At 46.0% G+C, this 25,583-nt stretch overlaps 1 protein-coding gene across 1 annotated transcript in view; it reads left to right on the top strand.

Moving 5' to 3' along the window:
• FAM166B (family with sequence similarity 166 member B) overlaps window positions 1-25,311 on the top strand; it is a 30,664-nt gene extending 5,353 nt beyond the window's left edge. Inside the window, exons 2-6 of the mRNA XM_029581836.1 lie at window positions 11,520-11,758; window positions 17,772-17,947; window positions 20,582-20,720; window positions 21,610-21,819; window positions 24,816-25,311. Coding sequence (XP_029437696.1) covers window positions 11,520-11,758; window positions 17,772-17,947; window positions 20,582-20,720; window positions 21,610-21,819; window positions 24,816-24,910 — 859 coding nt within the window. The 3' untranslated portion in view covers window positions 24,911-25,311. The remainder of the gene's footprint in view (window positions 1-11,519; window positions 11,759-17,771; window positions 17,948-20,581; window positions 20,721-21,609; window positions 21,820-24,815) is intronic.
• Window positions 25,312-25,583: the final 272 nt, after the last annotated feature.

Raw genomic sequence — 25,583 nt, forward strand, 5'->3', positions numbered from 1 at the left:
GGATCTGATTCAGCATAATTATGGCCCATTGATTCAGTCCTTAACTAAACATCTGGACACATGGAGAAGACTTAATCTGCCGTGGTTTGGCAGAATCTCAGCAATTAAAATGAATTTATTACCTAAAATTGGATACCTATTCCAGGTTCTACCTTGCCTCCTCCAGGCCCATGAGTTACAGACCCTTCAACGCAAAGATTTTACTTTTATATGGCGCCTTAATTGTGCACACTCCAAAAAATCATTATTGGGGAGCCCAAAGGAGCTCTGTAAATCGAAGAATGGGGCCACCCTGCCATTGGTCCATAATTGCCCCAGACCATAGAGTCCTTTGGCGGCAAAAAAACATCTTGATCCACTCCTGCAGGGAACTCTCGCAAGAATCCTTATGGGGTTAGCTCTGAAAAAGGATTTAGGCCCCACATAGAGAAGATTTCCAGCGTTTTCAAACCGAGACCGTACAGTGTAAGCATGGGGACACCTGCGCCCAGTTCTGAACCGGCTCTGATCGCAACCAAAAGATAGCATACAATGGAGTCGGGCCAAGCAAGGTTTGCTCTGTAGTTACCCTATTGTTTCATAGAGCCCAAGTCATGACATTCTATAACACATTTAAGCTTATACTTCACAAAAATAAACTACTTGTAGGGCTTTTTTTGTTCAGGAGCCCTTGCTGGTGCCGAGTGCCGGTACCTTTTCCCTCCAGCTGCTTGATTTGCCATCTGGTCCCTCAAAAAAACCCCAAAAAACCCCTGTCTCCTGCATGTGAGTCCCGGCACCGTTTTTTTTTTTAATCCAGAAAGATAGTACTGACTACTTGCAATTATATTGTAAAATATTCTAGAGCATGCTATGCATATTTTATATACCAACAGTGTGCAATATATATACCGGTAGCTAAGCCTTTCCTACCGTCCCATAGAGACTCATTAATAAGCAGGAAAGTCTGAGGTGAATTCAGTTAGAAGTCACTTGAGTGATGGGTAACTTAATGTGATGAATTTCTATTTCACCTTTCCAGAGTAAGTTCAAGGCAGAGTCCAGCAATTCAGGTGCAGGAAGTCCCTTAGCCAAAGAGCTTACAACCTAGGGGGACAAAGTAGTAAAACCCGCACTAAAACTGGAACTACATTTTAGCGTGGGATTTATTTTACTTATGCAGCGGAAAGCCGTGGTACCGTAGGATGCGGCAAGTAACGTCCCGTGAATACAGAAAGCATGGTAACTGGGAAGAGTGCACGCTTCTGCACTGCAGATCTGTGCCAGAAAACTGGCTCGTCTCTGCTCCGGCTGGGGTGGCACCCACAGATCCCAAGCTCGGAAGGAGCATTTGCTGCTGGAGGCTCATCGACAGTAAAGCACAGATCGACACCCTTGGACTGTGGGGGTCCTGTTCCGGACGGTGGTGCATCCCCAGCTCCGTGGATGCCTTCGCCAGCCAGTGGGCACTGATTGGCACGCTCTGTGTACACCCTACCCCTGTGGATTTGGTTCTTCACAACAATATTTAATGGTTTATCCCTGTGCACTGTTTCCGTTTTTTTTTTTTAATTTATGGGCACATTGTACTGGTTCTTTTCTCTTGGTTCCCTGAACTAAGTTCTGTGCATTGATCTGGTGCCTCCGCCAGGTGGTGCTAGATCAAAACCGATCTAAAACAGATCACCTCTAACTTTATTGCCTTATTGGCCATGATCGATAATGCTGTCCAAGTCCACCTGTAACCCTGAGCAAACGAATAAAAAATGGACAAAAAAAAAACTGCAGACAGGGTCCCAGTGAGGTCCTTCCTACCGAGGCTTTTTCGATATATGTTCCGGCATCTGCCCATGTTCCCCAGGCGATCGGGTGAGCCCCAGGGCTTCAGCCTGCACTCGGGCGACATGACAGCACCGCGGGCCAGAACTGGGGATATGTTTATAAGTCCGGCAGCGAGAGGCAAAGAGCAGAGAAGGGTTAGCTTGGCAGCACTGGGAGTAGCTGGAAAGGGAAGCCTGTGGTGCTGGGCTGTTACATGCAAACTGGAGGGATTGCTAGCTTGCGTTCTTTATTCACGTATGGCACTACGGGAAGTCCCTTCTCCCTCGCCTCTGCCTCAGCCTCCTCCCAGTATAAAGCAGTAGCAAGAAACCCATCATTTTAGATATTTCCCATAGCACGCGGGTGTGAGATGGCTGCTGGCAATGCCAGCACTACTCCACCAAAGCATAAATCAGTAGGACGTGCATTACTGGCTTGGGATGCCAAACAGTGGCCCTGGATCTGTCGACACCCAGGTCAGGAGCTCCCCCTTGCCTCCCTGCACTGATGACCCCGCTGTCCCCGCAAAGAATGGCAGCCACCAGATTCTGGTTCTGCCGAATGGGTCCAAGGGATCCGGAGCCAAGGCTGGAGCCAGGAGCAGGACACTAGGGAACGGGAAACAAATCTGTGGCCGGGCCGTTACCTCTGCTGCACTTCTGCCCCAGAACAAGCTCGAGTGCTAGGGGAAGTTTAACTCCTGCTCTGGTCTGGGAGGTCATTCATTTAGTTGTTGGAATTTCTTACCTGCTCTTTTAAAAAAAGTGGTTTTAATTCTCTGCAGTAAAGAGATGGGGGCGCAAAGCAGTCCCAATTTTAGCGCGCCTCCTTGTATTGCAGGGTAATAGGTGTTAACCTCATTACCCCGCAGGTTGCATGTAGATGTGCTAATCCCAGCACTGGTTTTCCACACTAAAAAACCCCATTATGTACTGATGTTTATTTTAGCGTGGAAAAGTCCCTGCTAGAAGGTGGGTAAAATCCACACTAGGGTCAGCACGGTTAATTACATTGGCCCCCCACCCCCCTAACCTGAAGGAACAGGAAGGAAAGGGTCTTGCCCAGATTCACGAGAAGTGGGGGTTTGAATCCTGGTTTCCTGCCCATTGTTCCGAGCACCAGTAAGGAGAGCAGCTTGACCAGTGGAGTGCCACAGGGATCAGTCCTGGGGGCCAGGGCTGTTTCGTGTTTTCAGAAATGACATCGCAGCAGGTGTAGGAAGGGAAGGTCTGCCGTTTTTCTCCCTCAAGTCGTTGTATCCCTGTTATAAGCCAGGGATGAGGTGTGCAACCGAATTCACAGATTTGGAGGAATCTTGACAGGAGCCGTGGTGTGAACGCTTCTGTTATAAGGTCTAAGGTTTATTGCTTTCCTGTACCGTCACATCGGAGACCTTCACAACGGTTTACAATCAGTTTCAAAGAAATACGATAATGCATTAAAAGAATTAACAGCTAAAACATTAAAAAGGTAAAAAGTGTAGAAAACACATAATTTAGCTGTTACAAGATTAAAAATGAAAACTATATAAACATTACATAAAGCTTAATAAAACAAAGAGTAAAAATAATGAAGGACATTATTACTGAGCACAAATTATCTCTAACTAATAAATAGACTGAAAGATAAGCCAATGCTTAACTGATGCTCTATATGGGCACATTTATAGATAAGCCAATGTGTAACTAGTGCTCTTGCTCTGTATACGCACATTTAAAGAGCCAAGTTTTTAACTCTGAATTTTTTCTTGTCTGCTTTCAGTTGAGTAGGGAGAGAATTCCACACCTTTGTTCCTGCAATAGATATTACACGTTCCCTTACTTGGCCAAGTCTGGCAGATTTTATTGTTGGCACATTTAAAAGTCCTTTCTTATTTGATCTTAAGTTTTTTTTGCGGAACGTATAATCGTATGGATGTGTTTAACCATTCAGTTCTTTCATTTTGTATTATATTATGTATTATTTATTTATTTATAACTTTTATATACCAAGGTTCGGGTAACAGAGTTACTAATCACTTCGGTTTACATTCCAACATCAAACAAAACGATGACATAAGTTATGTCTTACAATGAACAGGGTGAAGAAACTTGGATACAAATAACTTGGTAGAACAAGGAGTCACAGCATGAAGAGCTAGACTTGTGGGGCCTAGAGCCAACTGGCGAGGGGAAGGCTGACTAAGGGAGGGGTAGAGGGAAAAGTGCTACTATGGCTTTATTAAATGTGATGGCGGATATTTAGAAGTTGCCCTGGGTGGGGACAGTCCGTGGGAGCTGTGGAGGCAGAGTATTGTTAGGAGAATGCTTGACAGTTATGCAAACTGTTTTGTATTGTACCCGATAAAAAAAAAACTGGGAGCCAATGTAAGGAAATCAGAGTGGGTGTAATGGGCCCTGGAGCTAGTTAAAGACCACAGTCTCAATCCACGTAGGCCACCTGAGTTGGGATGTGAACTGGTGGCCTAGAGGTGAAAAGTTCTGAAACCCTGAGTCATCCTGTCCCGCACAAAGTGAGAAATGTTCATGAGTGGGGCAGCTAAATTTTAATATAAAAAAGGATCAGGGATTTTGTGCACAAAGGTAGACTACATGATGGGGAAGGGGTGGGATGGAAGGAACTAATGTGCACTAACGAGGAGAAGGCAATCATATCTGGTGACCTCGAGTTTTGCCAACAGTGTGAAACGACAGTGGTAAGAGCCGTAGAGATGCTGGGGCGCTTCGGGAGATGTATGACCAGCAGGAAACACAAGAGGTGGTAAGGCCTCTGGATACCGTGTCGGGGAGATCTCAGCGGGACAGCTGCGTCCAGTGATGAAGGAAAGAAACCAAGATCCAGAAGACTACCGAAGTGGTGCAGCCCTGCGGGAGCTGAAACTTGCAATCCTGTACCGGTATACGCGGGAGTTAGAGGGTGAGCATGACCAGGGCACGCAGAGTCCTCAAGGACAGACGTGCACAAGGGGGTCACAGCATGACGCTGAAAGGGGGGGCAGAAATGGCGGTGGAGGTAGGAAGCGGCTTGGTGAGGGGGGAGGGCAGAAACAATGTCAGAATTTGAGAAGGCAGAGGGAGCAGCTTCAAATCTTAAAAACAAAAAAGGATTAAACCATTACTGGGCCGTGTGTATTGTGTCTTACTTTTTAAGGCTAGCATTTGCGCACAAGTGTTAAGAGCCGTGCGAGTTTAGAGGTAATAGACTTTGGATTCATTTTGTGAGCCAGTGCGAGTTTGTGTTTATTTACAAGCGTTTTAAGAATTCTTTATGTTCACAGATGATAGACTTTGGATTCAGTTTGTGAGCTAGGATCAATTAGTATTTGTGAGTATTAGAGCTGTGAGTCTGCCCTTACTTGACCTAAAAAGGTGAGAGTGTTGGTTCCGGGGCAGCGAGTCACCAGCTTGAGCCACACCCAGCCCAGTCACTTTTTCTGTTCTATAGATACCCCCCACCCCCCACCCCACCCTCTGGGTAGGAGGAAAATCTTCAAAATAAGAGTCAGTCAATGATTTTTAACAAATTACAATTAATCTTGATTTTAATGATTGACTACTTTTTGGCTTGTTGCTGGTCATTCACAAACAAACATAAGTCATCGACTTATCCATTTAAAAACCTTAGATTTAAAAGACACCAAATAATTCAGTCATTTAAAAACCATTAAACTGAGAGACACACCTACTTCTTAATCGTCTTTTAAAACTTTAGCGGCTTAATAAATGCAATCCCGGCTCATGGCCCCAGATGTAAGGTGCCTGTGGCCATATCTCACATAAAGGTTTTTCCTCTACATCTTTTTGTAATGTTGCAGATTCTGACTGGTCAGGATTCCCCGAGCAGGGGAAAGACAAGGCTTCAAGGCGCTGTGCATTGCATGTGCTTATTTCCTATTCTTGTATACAGCAGTGATGAGCACTATTGCCACTATACACTGGAAGCTGAACTGGTTTTCAGTAATACTATCACCGAATTGATGTGCAATGATTAAATGATCTTTTAGGGCTGTACTTTCATGGTCTGGATGTTACAATTAAGTTTCTTAATAACTCTGTGACCTCTTCAGTTCTTTATTTTATTAACCGATGAAATAATCCAAATCTCTTTTTCCATGGTAAAGGGAAGTTGTGGCCTTCGGAAATGTATGTGCTAAATGTCCAATCAGTCACAGGTATCTCCTACTACTCCAGTAGTTTTCTTTCGTCATCTCCCTGTCTCCTCATAGTATGAGATGGATACTTGTTCTGCTCCTCTTCTCTCAAGATCTTCAGCAGATGTACACGAGCCCTTGTAGGGATCCACTCCACCTCCGTCCTCCCTCCTCTGCATGGCTATGTCGTCCCTCCTCAGGATCCAGGTGATCCCAGGTTCCTTCACAGAGAGGGAACCGCTCCTTTTTTTGGATGTCAAAACAAAAGATTGAGCCCCCCCTAGTCGATGGGAACCCAGAACAAATAAAATAAAAGTCATTGTGCCAAAAGAGTGAAAGCCACACAAGTCCAGGAGGGTGGAAACATCCCAGCTCAACAAAAGGAAATGTCCGTTAATAGTGGTCTTTAAAATAAAGGAAGGCTCTCTGACTCCACATCTGTGCCCCAGAGGCCTTGCCCGTCAACACAAACCAAAGCAAGGAACAGTTAGAAGCTCCCCTGCAAGGGAATCTAGAACCTTCCACAAAGTAAAATGGTGGTCAGAGCTTATCTACCAGAGGAGCTTACCATATACCTTCTCCCACATGGGGGAGTTATCCACCCACTCTATTATTATGTTTCTTCCCCAAACAAGAATTAGTCTAATCCTGAACTGGTAGAGCACGAACATGGGTTCTACATAATATTTAGATGCAGATAGCAGTCCAGCAATGAGATGGGGACTATCCATGTGGCGTTGAGTGCCACATTTATGATTATCTCCCAGTTGGTTAGTGGTTGGATGTGTGCACTTGGTGCACAGAACTCCTAGCCCTCAGATAATGAGTCCGATCTCTGCAGGCTAGAGTGGCTGGGGCTCAGGCTGTGTTGGGGCTGTGCACCTGGTGCAAATTGCTCCTGGCTCTCAGATAATGAGTCTATTTTCTGAAGATCAGAATAGCAGACCTGGAAGAGCTGAAGCAGAGGTATATAAATGAGACCTTCAGGGACACAATAGAGTGGTACCAAGTCCAGTCAAGTAGCCCTTGTGTTGTTTTGGAGGAATAAGGTCACCTGGTATGAGACCATCACCTTGGGGTGGCAGGAAGTGATCATGTACCTAGGACCCACTCTCTTGGTGATATTTTATCCTCTCGCAATGAGGATGAATCTCCAGGGCTGTGTGCCCAGGAGGGAAGAGTTAGGATGGCCATTTTGGTGGGTGATTCGATCATTAGGAATATAGATAGCTGGGTTGTTGGTGGGTGTTGAGGATCACTTGATAACTTGCCTGCCTGATTTGAAAGTAACTGACCTGATGTATTACCTAGGTAAGATTTTAGAGTGCTGGAGAGGAGCTGAATGTCGTGGTACATGTAGGTACCAATGACATAAGAAGATGTAGGAGGGAGGCTTTGGAGGCTAAACCAGAGTGAAACCAGGCTGCTGGCACTAATAGAGTAGCTTTTAAACTAGACCATGAAGAAAAAACAACAGTCACTAAGCACTGCATGGTTCAGAATGATGTGTCTTTGAAGAATACTAATAAAACAGTGAAGCAAGGGCATCCCAATAGAGATTGCAATAAAAGTTAAGTAGCCTAGATACATTTAAATAAAGAGCAGATAGACCAGAAAGATTTCAAATTACTTGTGTCAAACAAAATACATACTTTGCGATGTCCATAAAAATGCTAGAAGTCTAAACAATAAGATGGATGAAGAGAGAGAGATATAATTGGTGTCTCAGAGACCTGGTAGAAGGAGGTTACCCAATGGGACACTTGATACCAAGGTACAAATTATATGGATCCCACGACCTGCAGGAGGCGCCTATCTTCAGTCTTCAGCGATTCACCTAAGTCCAAGCGGCCCGGGTCCCTATGGGCTCCTCCTGGGGGGACCGCGGGCTTCCAGTGGCGAAGTAGCTGTTCAGTGTCTGCTGTACCCGGCCTTGCCTTCCGACAGTAGGGACCTAAGAGGCTTTATTCTCTCCTAGGTAGTGCTAATCCTACCTCGGACTAAGGGTCCACCTCCAGAACCATAACAATTTCACAGTTTGTGGTTTACATTTTAAAAAGAGAAAACACTATAATGTCGACTGTTTATCCTTAATCTGCACAGAAGTGCTATTATACTGCTTTGCTTCCTTTACTGACATGTTTGAAAGTTTCTCATTTCCGAAATGAAAGTGTAGCTGAACTCTGAGCGGCTTTCTGCCACCCACAAGATGGCGGGCGGGTCCAACTGCTGGCTGCAAGGAGAGGCTGAGCCCAGCTCCGCTTTTAGCCCCAGTGCATTGTGGGTCTGGCACTGACACTGATTCAGGCCGATGCTGTCAAAAAGAATATAGGCAGACCTGGCCTTATTCAATTTTAACCCTTCTGCCCTTTAGACAAAAGTTTATTATTTATACAGGGATATGAATTCTAACTTTAGAGTAGTGCACCAAATAATTAAATAAAAAAAGTTGCATGCAGAGAAATAAACCAGACTGAATGTATTTAAAAATACTTTCTGTTTATTCCAGATGAAAAGAAATTCCAATCTTAAAAACCTCTAAATGATTTTATGAGACATTTCCGTGTTTAAGTCTTAATCTAATCAAGCAAAACATAATTATCAGGGTAAATGCTGTAATCACTGTAACCGAGATGACCCATATCAGATAAACATCTACCAAAGACATTTCTCTTGTAAAATCAATGCATTTTACTACATATCTTGCTAATTCTAGTTTAGAAATAATAGTACTTAGCTAAAAAGGGTTCTCACATGCAGAAAATAAAATGTTTAACTGCTCACCACATCAATGAAGCTATTAAGCCCCGCCGTCCTCTTTTGTCTCTCTTCTACACGTGGTCAGATGTTCCGCCTGCCGTCTGCTTTCTCTTTCGGGCCGATACAGTACAGTGCGCTCCGACGGAGTGCACTGTTAACCCTCGATTGGACATGCGTTTTCGACGCGCTAGCATTACCCCTTATTCAGTAGGTAGGTAGGTGCTAATTTCTTCGGGCACTGGGAAAGTGCACAGAAAAGCAGTAAAAACTGTTTTTCTGTGCACCCTCCGACTTAATATCATGGCGATATTAAGTCGGAGGTCCCGAAAGTTACCAAAAGTAAAAAAAAAAAAATTTGAAGTCAGCTCGCGGGTCAAAAACCGGACGCTCAATTTTGCCGATGTCCGGTTTCCGAGCCCGTGGCTGTCAGTGGGCTCGAGAACCAACGCCGGCAAAATTGAGCGTCGGCTGTCAAATCCGCTGACAGCCGCCGCTTCGGTCCAAAAGGAGGCGCTAGGGACGCGCTAGTGTCCCTAGCGCCTCCTTTTACCTGTTTTTACCGCCAGGCCTAATTTGCATACTGAATCGCGCGCACAGGAGAGCGGGCGAATGCCCGCTCTACCGTGGACTTTACTGTATCGGTCCGTTTGTTAACAGTCATTTAAATATCCAGAAAAAGAAACCAGGTTGGGGCTAATCTGTTCTTTGTTGTTCAAAAAGTTAACTAATTTGCCCCCCCTTTCTAAAACAGAGGAGTCTGAAGCTAGAAAGTTTCAAAAATTCATTGAAATTGCTTTTCCTGCTTTAGCAAGGGTCTGAAACGGGGGAGGCTACCCAGCTAATTAACGTTTGCCTTCTTTTCTTCCTACAGATAGAGACAGGCAGGAAGAACTCCCGGTTTTTTTTTTCTAACTAAGCAGAGATAAGACACAAAGGATTCTGGGCTTTCCAAGGACCCAGGTGTCTAATTGAAAAGTTGTCTGGTGTTGTAAAACTTCCCCTTAAGAGGCCCCTTTCCAACCAGACATACAGGCCGATACTGTCATTGGATGCGCGTTTTCCATTACCACTTATTCAGTAAGGGGCGGAAAACGCGCGTCCAACCGGCCGAATCTAATAGCGCCCTCAACATGCAAATGCATGTTGAGGGCCCTACTAGGTATTCCCGTGCGATTCAGTAAGTAAAATGTGCAGCCAAGCGCACATTTTACTTTCAGAAATTAGCGCCTACCCAAAGGTAGGCGCTAATTTCTTCTGGCACCTGGAAAGTGCACAGAAAAGCAGTAAAAACTGCTTTTCTGTGCACCCTCTGACTTAATATCATGGCGATATTAAGTCGGAGGTCCCGAAGAGTAAAAAAAGTTTAAAAAAAAAAAAATTTGAAGTCGGCCGGCGGCTGTTGGGTCGAAAACCGGACGCTCAATTTTGCCGGCGTCTGGTTTCCGAACCCGTGGCTGTCAGCGGGCTCGAGAACTGACGCCAGCAAAATTGAGCGTCGGCTGTCAAACCCACTGACAGCCGCCGCTCCGGTCCAAAAGGAGGTGCTAGGGACGCGCTAGTGTCCCTAGCGCCTCCTTTTGCCCGTTTCTACCACTGGGCCTCATTTGAATACTGTATTGCGCACACAGGAGAGTGGCCTGTGCGTGCGCCGGGTGTTCGCCCGCTCTTCCGCGGACTTTACTGAATCGGCCTGATAGTGATAAAAATTAACAAGAGTCTTTTCTTTTTTTCTGTATTTCCTCTGCAATCTCCTCAAGGTTGCAGGTGTTGGTTAGAAAACATCCAAAAGAGGCCCTGGTCTAACCCTGAGCCTAAGAAAAGCCTATGAGAATCAATGCTTATACATTTTAATATTCATTTAATATTTACTGACTACACTGAACACAGGAAATTATTAATAAACACAGTTTCATATTTAATAACATATTTTCTGACAATGCAAAATCGGGCGCCCAGGTCAGCGCACCGCATAAGATGCGATTGGATGCGTGTTTTGGACGTGCTAGACTCTCACCTGATTCAATACAGGGATTAGCACGTCTGAAATTGAGTGCGTAGCTAATAACGCTCATCACGTGCGTTAAAGCATGCTGCGCTCAAGGGCTCAAGAAAAAAGAAATCCTGCTTTCTGTGATTCCTCCTATCAGATACAGTAAGAGGAACCACAGAAAGCAGCATCCCCAAATTTTGGCACGAGTTGAAAGAGTGAATACATTTTTATTAAGTGTTGGGCACAAAATATTATTCACGCCTTCACTTACTGTCAATTGGTCTATTCTCTGTCACATGTCAGTGAAAGGACCAATCCCCTTTCAGAAGGCTGTCTTGAAAGGGGATTGGTCCTTTTCACCGACAAGTGTCAGTGAAAAGGACCAATCGGGAACAGCCCTGCCAAGGGGGTAGGGTGGGGAGGGAGCTCTGCCAGACTGTCATGGCCGCACAGCCACTCTCCCGGACGCCTGATGCAGACCGCGAGGGACGCACAAATTATCCATTGTGCGTCCCTTTTAGCGCGGCAGCTCATTTGCCTATTGCATTGAGCGCCCAGGAGAGGTGGATGTGCACATGCTCAAAAAACGTGTGCCCAGTTTGGATGCACGTTTTTTACGCCATGATGTTGCATCGGCCTGTAAGTTAGCACACGCTGGTGTCAAAGCAAGACGGGCTCAGCTTGCTCTGATAGCATGGAGTCATGTAGCGAGCCGGGATTATGGAAGCCACGGCTATTTCTTGCTACGGTGGCATGGGAGTCCCCCTCTCCCATCCCCCTGAGTAAGCCAGAGCGCTTTGTGATGTGCTTGTTCCACAGGTATTCGGGTTTCTGCCCTCAGTACAAATACCACCTGGGGAAGTCGTACGGGAACCTGACCTCGCAGCTGCTCACCAACCCTGACATCTCTCACTCGCAGCGGCCAGTGCTGCAGAGCTTGCGGTATCCGGTCGCCGAGAAAGCGGAGAGGGCTGAGCCCCCGGTGGTGCTGCTGAAGAGCCGGAGGCGCCACTGGGGAGAGGACATATTCACGGGCAATATGATCCCCGGGTACACAGGTAAGGGAGAGGGCTTGGAAGCTCTGAGGAGCTGGGGGGTGCAAGCTGATTCAGCTCAGTCTCAAGGTCACCCCTGGAATCTTAATTTTATTAGAAAAAGTACATCCTTGACCGCTGGACAACCAGATGCCCGCGACGGGCTCCCATGCTGCCTGTTTGCCACCCATTGACTTTCATGGCTCTCTGCCCCTAGGGTGGCAGCTCTGTGGGCATAGTGGGTGCTTGAGCACCCTAAATATGGAGCAAACTCCCTTATTGTGACCAGAGAGGGGTAATTAGAAACAGAAACATGATGGCAGGGAAAGCTCAGCTCTCCAACCCCACCCCCTACCACTCCATCAGAGATCCCCGTGTGCTTGCCGCATGCTTCCTCGAAACCTGTGTTGACTTCAGTACGCCCAGTCGTGTAGAAACGGCGCCTATGGAATAGGTGAGATCCACGGTCAGGGGGACCGAGCTGAGGGATGCGATGGCAGATAAAAGCCTCCCGTCTGCTCATTCTTCCATTTTATTTTTTTGAGACCCAACAATTTCCTCTGGCTCCTTTGGGTATTCACTTCAGTCGGAACCAGGACTGGGATCCTGATGTCGTGAGCCTTCTTTCACAACCACTCAGGGATTTTTCTCCCAACATACCCAGTCCAGCCATTGCAGGGACAGCCATGGACCATGTACCAGGGCTCCTTCTAGAAGCCCTCCCCCCCCCCGCCATGGGCCCTGATTCAGGCCACCAGGTGTGTCGCCATTAAGCCAGGGCCATGACTCTCTCCCCCTGGGGGCTGTGACCATTAAACAATGACCATGACTCCCTCCCTCCTCCCGGCAGCATCTCCAGACCCAGCCAACCTGGGAAGACTTGACTAGGGCGTCAAACTGGGGCACTTCCAGATGTACACGGCCACTGAGACACCAGGCCAGCCCCCACTCTCCCTTCTTATTGTAATAGGACAACTGCATGACATCTCTGGCCTCACTCTGGCTTCACAGAGGATGCTAGGGGACAGAGAGCAAAGGGGCCTAGGCTGTGTGCTGCAGTACCATCAAAGATGATTAATAGTGTGGAAAATGTAATTCTGGCCAGCTAGTGCCTAATTAAGGTGGTGGCTGTCCTCAGGCTTTGGGTAACTCAACTTGCTCTTACGTAAGGGGTGGAAAAGACCAGAGTGAAAGATCACCTAAGCACCTACAAATTGGCGACTGGCACTCGGCCCCGGCCTATGAGGAGCCACAGCTGCTGCAGCGGTCTGCACCCAGGAAGAGTCGCTACAGACAGTCCCAGACTAGAAAAGCTGCTTTCGCTGCCATGGACCCAGGCAAGGATCCACTGGGATCCATGGCTGGGAAGAGTCAAAACGCTATGAGCTAGAATTTTCCATTAGTAGAATACAAATACACAAATAAATAAACACTGAAGTTAGAAAAAAAAAAAACCAACCAATAAAAGCAACAACAAAAGTACAAATAAACAAATCAATAAAGAAATATGAAAAAAAAATCTGAAAATGACAAAATGAATGAAAAGCAACAAAATAAATTTGAAAAGCTAAAAAAAGATCATAAATATAGACAATACAATAAAAAGCGAACAAAGCAACATAATTCAACAACAGACTAAAAAAAAGAACATAAAAAATGGTTACAAGAACAACTTTTTGCAGTGGCTACTAAAATGTTTTGGCAAGTTCCTGTTTTCTAAATTTGTTTCTACTCCTGTCTCATGGTATTTTTGTTTTCAGTTTATTAATTTGACTACCACCATTAGTGCGGCCATTGTTCCCCCAGCCCTATCCGACTTTCACCATTGGTATGGGTGCCCTGACTGGGTAGGGAGAAGCATAGCTGGGAGAGTTTTACCTTTTACAGTCCTTCCGAGGTGGAGGTGTCTGAAGATGGGATCTCTGTTTCCTTCCATTCTGGAGGCTGCTTTCTGGCCCAGAGGACAACCTCATTAACTTGCAGCCTCTTGTCTGGCCACCAAGATGGCTGCACAGCAATGCAGCCCACTCCTTTCCACTCCCAGCCCCGCAAGACTGTGCCTCCTTCAGAACTTTGACTACCCTTCTGCCGGCTACCAGAGCCACACCAAGTAAGGCAGGCCCATCATGGCCATCAGCTCATCCTCCATCTTCATTTCTGAAAGCTAACCTGACAATAACTGCACTGCTAGAATTAAGAATGTCCTTTGCTATCAATTAAAATTAAAAAAAAGAACAGATGTAACCCCGGGATTGATTATTCCTGGATAGAGGTTTCCAGGGGACCATATCTCAAATGCAGTCACTGATGGTATACTTCCCTTAATATTAAATTACTTCATTTCCCAGGCTTCCCTGAGTCAGGGGAAGACAAATCTTCTTGACCCTGGCATTGCATGTAATTATTTTCCCAGAATACAGTTCTTGTACACAGCAGTGATGAGTGCTCAGTTAATTAAACAGCAAGAAGCACACTAGAAACTGTTATGGTTTCCATTACTTTTACTGAACTGATGAACACTCATGAAATGTCCTTTGCTGCAATTTCTTCATTTGGTGATGTTACAATCAAAATTTTGCAATACATTTATAACTTATTTAGTACTTCAGTTTATTAAGGGATGCAAAAGCCAATTGTCCAAATAAATAAGTAAAGTTTTCCTTGTCCTTCCTCATGGATTAGTGTCAGAGGTAAACTCCCCTCCCATGTAGATGGTGATTAGAATGTTTAGTCCCATTTAAATGACTACCTCGTACACCTATCGGAGGCTGGCTTAAAGACCAATTCCATTAGCGTTCATCTCAGTACAAGTGGCGCAATTCACCAAGGTGTAGATGATACGCCCATCTCTGTGCAGTCTATAGTTGTACGTTTCATGCGGAGCCTGCTTCAGTTGAAGCCTCTCCTAAGGCCTACTGCTGTGTCTTGGGATGAAAGCTCCTTTTGAGCTCCTGGGACCTGAAGTACCTGATCTGGAAGCTCAAACTTTTGGTGGCGGTCACCTCAGTGCGCAGGGTCAGCGAGCTTCAGGCCTTAGTGACTTATCCACCTTATACCAAGTTTTATCATGACATGGTGTCTTGTGCATGCACCCTAAGTTCCTACCTAAGGTGGTGATGGATTTCCATCTTCACCGGTCAATTGTCCTGCCAGTAATCTTTCCCAGGTCCCATTCATATCAAGGCAAATGAGCACTGCATAGTTTGGATTGCAAGAGAGCCTTAGCCTTCTACCTGGAGCAGACAGAAGCCCATAGACAGTCCACCCAACTTTTCATTTCTTTTGACAAGAATAGGTTGGGCGTTTCCGTTATCAAACAGACACTATCCAAGTGGCTAGCAGATTGCATCTCCTTCTGTTATGCCCAAGCAGGACTGCATCTTGGGGGTCATGTCAAGGCTCATTCTGTCAGAGCCATGGTAGCATCAGTGGCCCACTTGCAAGGTTTTCCCATGGAGCAGATCTGCAAGGCTGCAATGTGGAGTCCCTCCACACATTCATATCTCATTACTGTCTGGATAGGGATGGCTGACGTGACAGTAGGTTCGGCCAGTCCGTCCTTCGGAACCTGTCTGAGGTGTAGAATCCAACTCTTCTGCCTAGGGCCCGTTGTTTGGGTTCAGGCTGTCTCCCCCTCTGTTACCAACAGCACCGGTATTGTTGTGCCCATTGGCACCTGGTTGGGTGGCTGTTGGTCCCCTTTTGTGTTGGGGAGCAGCCTGTAGCTAGGGATTCACCCATGTGTGAGAACTACCATCCTGCTTGTTCTTGGAGAAAGCAGAGTTGATTACCTGTAACAGGTGTTCTCTGAGGTCAGCCCTCCACCCCGCGGAATTGGGTTTCTCCTATTTTTTGTTTTAATTACAATTCTGTCTTACAAGACTGGAGAGGGACCCCGCATGGATGCGTGGTATCTAGAAACTTTGACATGTTTTCCACATTGGGGCTCCATCTGAAGATGTCACCCATGTGTGAGGACTACCATCCTGCTGTCCTCGGAGAACACTTATTATAGGTAAGCAACTCTGCTTTCTTGGCATGTTGTGATAGTGTTTACTGGAGCAACGTAAGAAATATCGAAAGCTGATGATAAGCTTTTAAGTTCTGTGATATCATAGTTACCATCTTTGGATTTGTTGAAAGAAATCTATGGATGCCTTAACCTGCAACAGAGAAATCTCCATCCTAGTGTCATGGTTTCATGTGCTGTGCAGCTTCACTGTGCCATGTTTCAATCTGTTGTGACACCTCCCCACAGCAGAGGTCTCCAGTGAGCTCTGCCCCTAGCTCCCAAGCCGTTTCCTCACTGGCTACTCAACTCTGCCCACGGTGCAGCCACCTCTCCACCAGAGGGCCTCGGTGAGCTTCAACACCAGCATTGCCAAACCTCTTCCTCACTGCTCGGACCACACCCAAGTTCCAGACCCATTTAGCCCAGCCTTGCCAGAACTACCTTGCCATTTCATAGAGTCACTCTTGGCTCCTTTATCTGGCCCCTGTCTCTCTTTCTAAGCCTTGTGGCCTCCGGGCCTTCTGTTCTCCTGTTCCTAGCTCTGTGGCCTACTCAGGCCTTCCTTGCCTTGGGGCCTCTGGGCCTTCTGTTCCCCTGTTCCTAGCTCTGACCTTATCTTGTCTAGTGGTTTTCAGGCCTTCTCCTATGGTGCCTTCGGGCCTCACTGTTCCTTGTTCAGTGTTGTCTTGTCCAGCCCTTGTCCAATCCTGTCTGCCTTGCCTAGTCCTGTCCTTGTCTGGCCTTGTTGTGTCCTGTCCCAGTCCCTGTCTTACCATTGTCTTTATGGACCACGTCTGTATCTGTACCTTGTCGTTGTCCTGGGCTTGTCCCAAGAACCAGACTTGCTCCAGTCCGGCTCCGCCTTGCTTAAGCCCAGCCCAGCCCAGCCTTGCTCCTGCCTACCCAGACGTGCTCCAAACCAGCCCAACCTGTTTTCAGCTTCCAGCCTTGTACCACTGTAGTCCAGCCTGCTCCAGCTTCCGGTATGCACAGCCACCAAAGCCAAGTCCTGCTGGCCCCTAAAACCCAAGGGCTGGCCCCCCAAATCCAATGGCCCAACCTGAGGGAGAGGGGGCTGGCTAGGCAGAAGATAATCCAAGCTCCAGCCTTGTGGTCCTGCACCGCTCCTGAGGGGGTATTCCCTGTTCTCAGTCAGCTATGGCAGGCCCAGCTCCATGTAACATCAGAGGAGTTGGTGTTTTTCACAGAGAAAGAACTGAGGGAATACCTGTGTCCTCAAGTAGGAAATAATCTATGTTCATTCCCAGGGCCTGTGGACGGAGAGGAAAAAATCAGTGGCATCACTAAGGGGGACATAGCCCAGGGGTTATGTGTCCGATTAGTCCTCCTATGAAATAGCTCACAAGTCAGCAAATCCTGGATAGACCATCATAAATAGACACTATAATTCCACAAAGGACAAGTGCTACTGGCTGCCAATGCTTTTAATTATTGGTCTACATTACAATGTACAAGCTTGAATTTATTAGGACTGTTATACACATTGGCAGCCAGTAGCACTTGTCCTTTGTGGAATTATAGTGTCTACTTATGATGGTCTATTAGGCATTTGCTGTCTTGTGAGCTATGTCACAGGAGGACTGATAGATTGCTTCCTGTCCTGCTTTTTCTGAAGGGTAGACCTTCATTTTGAGGTGAAAAATGTCCCTGTTTTCCTTCTATCCTGAAATAATGTATATCAATTGCAAGGCATTTTCAGCAGGACTTTAAGATGTGTCCCTTTTTCTCACCATGCACCTCTCACAATCTCCTTCTGATCACTACAACCGTCCACCTTTCCCTCCAGCCTGTTCTCAGTTACCCACCAGAAAACTGTCTAACACCGAAGAGGTTATATTCATCCCGTTTTTACCACAAAACATTCCGCTGAGCTTATGGTCAAAGTATTGACATTAGCCCTGCTTGGTAGCACTTCCCACAGAGCTCCTGGTTTGAGGATTAGCTGTGTTAGCTGCAATAAATCTGTCTCCCGTTCCTTTCCATTGTGGATATCCTACCCCTCAGGCTTCATCCCGAGATCCCAGCACTACTTTGCAAAGACTTATGCACAAATCGCCCAAGATGCGCTGAATGACTTTGTGAGAGAGCAGAACAAGATGGCCACCCAAGGGGAGGAGCTGACCTCGCTGAAGGTGCTGCAGGAGAGAGAGAAAGAGCCAAGCACAGAGGAGGAGCAAAAAGTAAGACTGAGCTTTTTTTGTTTTTAACTTAAAGTCAAAACAAAATCTCTTGATCACTGTCTGGAACTTGGCAATTCAGTGGCTCCCAATTCACACCCACCCTATTGCGCCTTCAAAAATTAGCCAAGAGGAAATCTAGAAAACCTAAGAGCACCAAACTGCGTGGATCCATGTTATTTGTCACTGTTTCATTTGTGCTTTTATCTTTTGGCGATTCTATTAGGTTTATTTTTTTTTTTTCTGACTTAGATTTTATGATTTTGCTTATTTCTTTGTATTTTAACGTTGTTATGTTTTACTGTTCTCTTTTATGGCATTATTATTTGTTAATTGTACCTTGCCTTGAGCACTGTGGATCCCTAAAGGTTAGAGGATGGAAATGAAAACAGAGTGCATGGGTGTAACTTGCTGATATGGCGGTTACTGCCCTTAACCAATAAGCCTGATAGTTTGGATGCAACTCCAACATTGCTCTCTGCTTCAACGGCAAGAGGTAATGGGAAATTGGACTCAGACAGCAACCAACAAGAGCCCTGAACTTTGACGGTTTGGGAAAGTAAGTAAGGGAGTGACCTGTATGGCACAGCCAATGCTACCATAAGATTGCTGGGCAGACTGGATGGACCGTTTGGTCCTTTTCTGCCATCATTTTCTATGTTTCTGTGTTTCTATGAAATGAATACATTGTGCAGGGCCATCCCATGACATGGCCGAAGAACGTGTTACTTCAAGGCAGGTCACTCCAGTCCTTGTTTTACACATAACCATGTATGGATTTGTGCTTCAGATTTTCCCAAGGAAAGCAAAGCCACAAATTCATGAATGCAAGGCAGTAAAACCAGGGTCAGATCAGCCTAACTTGAAATAATGGTGCCTATGATCATAAAATCTTCTATAAACTCCCACTATCAGCACATCTATATCGACGCGTAAGTAATGACCATCATGATAGGCATCATTGTGTGGTGCTATACAGCCATTGTCACTCTGCCTTATATTTAATCATAGGTCAATCCACTGACTGGAACAATTTTTTGGTTATTTTTGTACGTGCTTCTTATTATATCCTTCACCTGTGAAATTTAAAATGATGTTAACAATTCTCAGTCTCTATCGCAATGGGTTAATAGCATTGCATCGTAAAAACCTGGGTATGAAGATCATAGTTGGCTGACAGCATCGCATTGAAGGAAAATAATTTCTGTAATCAAGATAAGTCTAAGTTTTGAATTGGAACTATGGACTAAGATATTTGCAAGTTTCAGAAATATAGAGACTGAGAATTGTTAACATCATTTTAAATTTCACGGGTAAAGGATATAATAAGAAGCACATACAAAATAACCAAAAAATTGTTCCAGTCAGTGGATTGACCTATGATTAAATATAAGGCAGAGTGACAATGGTTGTATAGCACCACACAATGATGCCTATTATGATGGTCATTACTTATGCATCGATATAGATGTGCTGATAGTGGGAAATTAGTTGTTTATAGAGGATTATATACAATTTCCACCAAAAGGTGGTCGTTCTGAGCATTTATAGTAGTGGCCTATGATCATAAAACATAATGGCCGCCACTAATCTTCCCACAGAGAGTAGGTTGGGAGGTTGAATAAAACCTACAAGGCCTTTAAAACCAGAAAGCTAAGACCATATTCTGGGTTGGATGGAATCAATACAGCCGAATCTCATTCAATAGTGCGAAAAAAACAAACTGATGCAACTCATGATCAGAGAATCAAGGCTGTCACAAAGGCTGATCACACTTGGCACCATGCTGCCCTTTTGGGTTAGTCTGTGAGTTAGCAAACACGCAAGCCCAAAAGAGAAGAGGTGGTGCTGTTTTGTCCAGTGACTGCCCATGCAGAGAAGCCTTACAAACCTGGAAAAAATGCATACATTTATTTAAACTGTCTAATTGGTTCCCCAGCGATGTACAGTAATGCATGCATAATTAATCCATCCACTAAAATTTAAAAAAAAACACAAAACGTTAGGCTCCTAAATTTAGGCCTGCAATTAATTTGCCTAGATTTAGTCTCCTCAGTTAGGTGTTGAGTTCTGAAAATCAGTGTTAAGCTCCTAACCTTGTTTCCCCACTCTAACGCTGCCCCTGTAGCCACCCACTTTGTAAGATCCTACATTTAGGAGACTAAATGTAGGCAATCAGCCCTAGTAAATTTACAAAAGGGCCAAATGAGGAGCCTAACTCCAAAAGTTAGGAGCCTAAGCTCTTTGAAAACTGACCTATATAATTTCTCCTTTTACTGAAAAATTAAACCAGTGGCCAGTGTGGACTGGCTCAGCCTGTCCTTGATGACCTGGAGCCCCCTGGTATCTCCAACTTTACTCTTCTTTTCTTTTGATTGGATCTCCTGGCCCCACTTTCCGGCCTGCTTGCTGAACCCCTTTCTCTCCCCTTGGATAAGATCTTTGCTCACTGAACTGATGAACTGGACGCTTCCTCGAGAAAATGCCGGCGGTGATGGCAGTGCTAAACATTTTCCAGAGGCTGACTAGTGTGAGCAGGTTTGGCCCCTAAGTGCATGTTGCCCTTATGTGTCATCTCAGGCTCTTTGCGGAGTGACTGTATTCTGCCTCTGACCAACCCTGATGTTAACCTTTCAGCTCCTTATTGCCAAGTCCAGGACGCCACTTCCTCCTGTGTCCACAGAAGCCTTTCCGAACAGATCACCATGTGCCTTCCAAGCTCACGGCTCCCCTTACTTCATGGAGGATAACAACCCCCACAAATACTTCATTTCAGGTCAGCTGCAATAGATCCTCTGCATTACAGCCATGTGGGTCAACGGGAGGGAGGCTGCGGACCATCGAGGGGGACACAGACAGAAGGATAAGCTATAGATCCTTGGGGGGGGGGGCAGGCCAGGGATAGTTGCAGATCATATGAGAATGGGGAGGAGAGGAAGGCTGCGGATCCAAGAAAGAGCATAGGGACAGAGGAAGAGAGGCTGCAGATCTGGAGAGGGGGAGGAGGGGGGAGGAACAAGAAAAGGATGACTGCAGATCTTGGGGGGCTCAGGGAAAGGAAGGAATAGATGATATTTACATAAATATTCACCGAGGTTCTTGAGATTCCATGCTGGAGACTCAGAGGACCCCCACGAGGGCAGTCAGGTGGAACGCTGTCGTAGGAGTGCTTGAGTTCCCTCTTCGTTCTGAGCACCAGATGTAGAGATTTGCTTTGAATATCTAAAGGTACAGCCCAGAAGCTTGGGCCGTTACTGTTAGTTTGTGTAGTACGACCTACGAGTTAGAAATTCTGAGAGCCACCATCCTGTTGGATATTCCATGGGGCTCCCCCAGAGAGAGGCCAGGCGCTGAGAAGTGAAACGGTGCATCGCACTGCGGAAGGGGAGTGAGGCTTGTCTCCTCCGTAAGAGAGAGTGCATGAAGGAACTCGTGCCGGAAGCCTGGGGACAGTTACAGCAAGTGACTGACCAAGCCTTAATTCTGTGTCCCCCTTGGCTTGGACGCTGTCTCCTCTCCCCCTCATCCTATCGCTTCTTGCAGATGTCGAACTCTGTGAGCAAGCTTCCCTGTTTCGTGCATTCCATGAATGTTACGCATGTGTAAAGCCTGTTCTCCTCAGCTTGCTCGCTTTGATTCTTGTATCCTGTTTCTCTGTGTCACAGGCTTCACTGGGTACGTGCCACGTGCCCGTTTCCTGTTTGGTGCTGGCTATCCAATAACCACAAACCGGGCTCTGGTGGAGTTTGGCCATAAGACCTGGAAGAAAAGCAAGGGGTTGGGGGCTGGGATAAAGGGTCAAAGTTTGCCTGACCTCAGCAAGATCTATCCCAATGACCTGGGCTTGCTGCCGAGCTATACAGGCTATGTGCCAGGTGAGTTTCGCTAATGCACAGGCTGACATATAATTCAGTGTTGGGTAACTCTGCCCCCTCTGTATAGGGCTGTTTTCTAAAATAAAGCACCGAGGTGGTGATTACATAGGGTTGAAATGTAACTAGGGTTGCCAACTGGCAGGTTTTGGACTGGACAGCCAGGTTTTCAGATGTGTTGTACAGTGTCCGGTGAGAAGTACTGACCGGACAATGAAAATCTGGATTTTGCAGGAGTCTCTCCTCCTCTTTCCCACGGCTTCCTGGTTATAGGGAAAGACAATTTTCTCAGTGGAAAAGGGTAAACAGTGGAGTGCCTCAGGGATCTGTACTTGGACCGGTGCTTTTCAATATAGATATAAATGATCTGGAAAGGAATACGACGAGTGAGGTTATCAAATTTGCAGATGATACAAAATTATTCAGAGTAGTTAAATCACAAGCAGATTGTGATAAATTACTGGAGGACCTTGCAAGACTGGAAGATTGGACATCCAAATGGCAGATGAAATTTAATGTGGACAAGTGCAAGGTGATGCATATAGGGAAAAATAACCCATGCTGTAGTTACACGATGTTAGGTTCCATATTAGGAGCTACCACCCAGGAAAAAGATCTAGGCATCATAGTGGATAATACTTTAAAATCGTTGGCTCAGTGTGCTGCAGCAGTCAAAAAAGCAAACAGAGTGTTAGGAATTATTAGGAAGGGAATGGTTAATAAAACAGAAAATATCATAATGCCTCTGTTGGTGAGGCTGCACATTGAGTACTGTGTACAATGCTGGTTGCCATCTAAAAAAAAAAATAGTTGCACTGGAGAAGGTACAGAGAAGGGCAACCAAAATGATAAAGGAGATGGAACAGCTCCCCTATGAGGAAATGCTGAAGAGGTTAGGACTGTTCAGCTTGGAGAAGAGACGGCTGAGGGGGGATATGATAGAGGTGTTTAAGATCATGAGAGGTCTTGACCGAGTAGATGTGAATCAGTTATTTACTCTTTCAGATAATAGAAGGACTAGGGGGCACTCCATGAAGTTAGCATGGGGCACATTTAAAACTAATCAGAGAAAATTATTTTTCATTCAACGCACAGTTAAGCTCTGGAATTTGTTGCCACAGGATGTGGTTAGTGCAGTTAGTTTAGTTGGGTTTAAAAAAGGTTTGGATAAGTTCTTGGAGGAGAAGTCCATTAATGGCTATTAATCAAGTTGACTTAGGGAATAGCCTCTGCTATTACTAGCAATAGTAACATGGGATCTTCTTGGTGTTTGGGTAATTGCCAGGTTCTTGTGGCCTGGTTTGGCCTCTGTTGGAAACAGGATGCTGGGCTTGATGGACCCTTGGTCTGACTCAGTATGGCAATTTCTTATGTTCTAATGTAGCGAGGGAGGGTAACATGAGGATGGTATTGAGGGAGGGGTGGCTGGTTGTTCATGTGGGTGGGTGATGTGTTCGCATGTGAGAGCAGCACAGTGAGGTAGTAGTGAGGGAGGGTGATGTGGTAAGGATATGGACAGGTTAGTAAGTAGGCATGGGAAGCTGCTGTGGTAGCAGGGGAGAGTCTACATATTAGCCTGAAGAGACAGCAATGGGTCATCATAATTGTAAATATTGTTTTAGATAATGTTTGCTAGTAGAATGTTTGATGTGTTTGTATCTTGTTTTATGCTTTATGTGCCTGTATGATGTCTACCGCTCCGAACGTTAGTCGGAAGTCGTGGGATATAAATGATTGCTAAGTAAATAAATAAATAATAAGTCAGTTAATTTCTTGAGCAGCCTCTCTGGCAGTTCCCATGCGGTGATCCAAGGGCAGGAAAAAAAAATACTTTGCTCCCAAAAAAAGTCATCTCTATAGGAGAAGGTTGGATCTCAAGAGCCTAAAATAGCATCTCCTTGGATCAGCACCTGAAACCTTAGCATATTGCCATCGCACCCAGTGATCTTTCTGGCTTCCCAGAACTCAACCAACCTCTTCTTAAATATGTTTCCCCTCCAAACATATTCCATGGTTTTACTCCTCCCGGGGTAGAGTCTCCCTCTCTTTAGTCACAGGATGTGCTTCCTTATTTTCAGGCCGATACAGTACAGTGCTCTGCGACGGAGCGCACTGTTAGCCTGCTCTTGGACGCGCGTTTTCCCTTACCCCTTATTCAGTAAGGGGAGGAAAACGCACGTCCAACCCGCGGCACCTAATAGCGCCCTCAACATGCAAATGCATGTTGATGGCCCTATTAGGTATGCGCACAGGATACAGAAAGTAAAATGTGCAGCCAAGCCGCACATTTTACTCTAAGAAATTAGCGCCTACCCAAAGGTAGGCGCTAGTTTCTGCCGGCACCGGGAAAGTGCACAGAAAAGCAGTAAAAACTGCTTTTCTGTGCACCCTCCGACTTAATATCATAGCGATATTAAGTCGGAGGTCCCGAAGGGTAAAAAAAAGTAAAAGAAAAAAGAAAGAATTAAAATGGGCCGGCGGCTGTCGGGCCGAAAACCGGACGCTCAATTTTGCCGGCGTCCGGTTTCCGAGCCCAAGGCTGTCAGCGGGCTCGAGAACCGACGCCGGCAAAATTGAGCGTCGGTTGTCAATCCCGCTGACAGCCGCCGCTCCGGGCTAAAAGGAGGCGCTAGGGACGCGCTAGTGTCCCTAGCGCCTCCTTTTGCCTGTTTCTACCGCACCACCTCATTTGCATACTGTATCGCGCGCACCGCTCTCCCGCATTTTTACTGAATCGGCCTGTTTATTGGTTATCTGGGAGTCAGTAATTCACTTGCAAGCTCCCGGTACGATCCTTTTAATGGATTTGTGCCACGGGATCATGTCCGTCAATGTTTTGATAAGGAAATAAGGCCCAGAGTAAAGCTGAACTGGAAAGGGAGCAGCAATTCCCTGTTTAATATCGACAAGAGGCACTGAGATCTAGATTTCAGAATATTCTCTGTTCTCTCCTCCTTCGGTGCCTGGGTCCCCCTAAGCGTTTCTCTCTCTCCTTGCAGGATACAAGTTCCAGTACGGGAAAACCTATGGCCAGCTTACCCAGAATGCACTGGGCCTGAACACTCTCCAGAAAGAAGTTGCTGCCTCCATGTAGACAAGAGGGCTTCATGCATTTCTGTTCCTATAAAAGGAAAAAAAAAGTCTAACATAGCACGATCAGCTTCCCAAGAAGGGCTGCACCTGGTGGGAGTGCGGCCGTGTCACCGAACCGGCGACGCACGGGGTGCCAGAGGAGGGACACTCTGGGGCGCGTGTGGTGGAACCGAAGAACTTGGTGTGCAGCCTGCTTTGAACTGGTTGAATATGCTGTTATTTTTTGCAAGGCATTGTGAAAAACCTGACAAGTTTTTTATAACCCAAATTGAGGAATTTTCCTTTCCAGATGCAGGGGGCACCATCCCCAGTTGAGCTAGTTTTTAACTAATCAGATCTCCTCAGTTTTTTTGAGTGTGTGTGTGTGTGAAAAGAATAAACCCTCGTGTATACCAGTGCTCATAATTGTCTCGCGTTGTCACCGTAGGGCATTCGTGGAGGAATTTCTGAAAGAGTGCGTTATGTATACAGTCCCCCAGAACCAATAGGGCTACTACAGTTTTGCTCTGTGGGCCATAAGGCATTGCAAGGGTCGTGTGCTCCGTCGTAAAATACTGTCTAGATAACACATCTCTGGACTGGAGCCACCACTCCTCAGGTCCTTTCATGGCTTTCCTGGTACGCAGAGCGTGTGATGTGCTCCCACTACTGCGGCGTTATTATTTCTTTTGCAT

This window comes from Rhinatrema bivittatum, chromosome 1 (genome assembly GCF_901001135.1).
Source record: "Rhinatrema bivittatum chromosome 1, aRhiBiv1.1, whole genome shotgun sequence".
Classification (NCBI taxonomy): Eukaryota; Metazoa; Chordata; class Amphibia; order Gymnophiona; family Rhinatrematidae; genus Rhinatrema; species Rhinatrema bivittatum.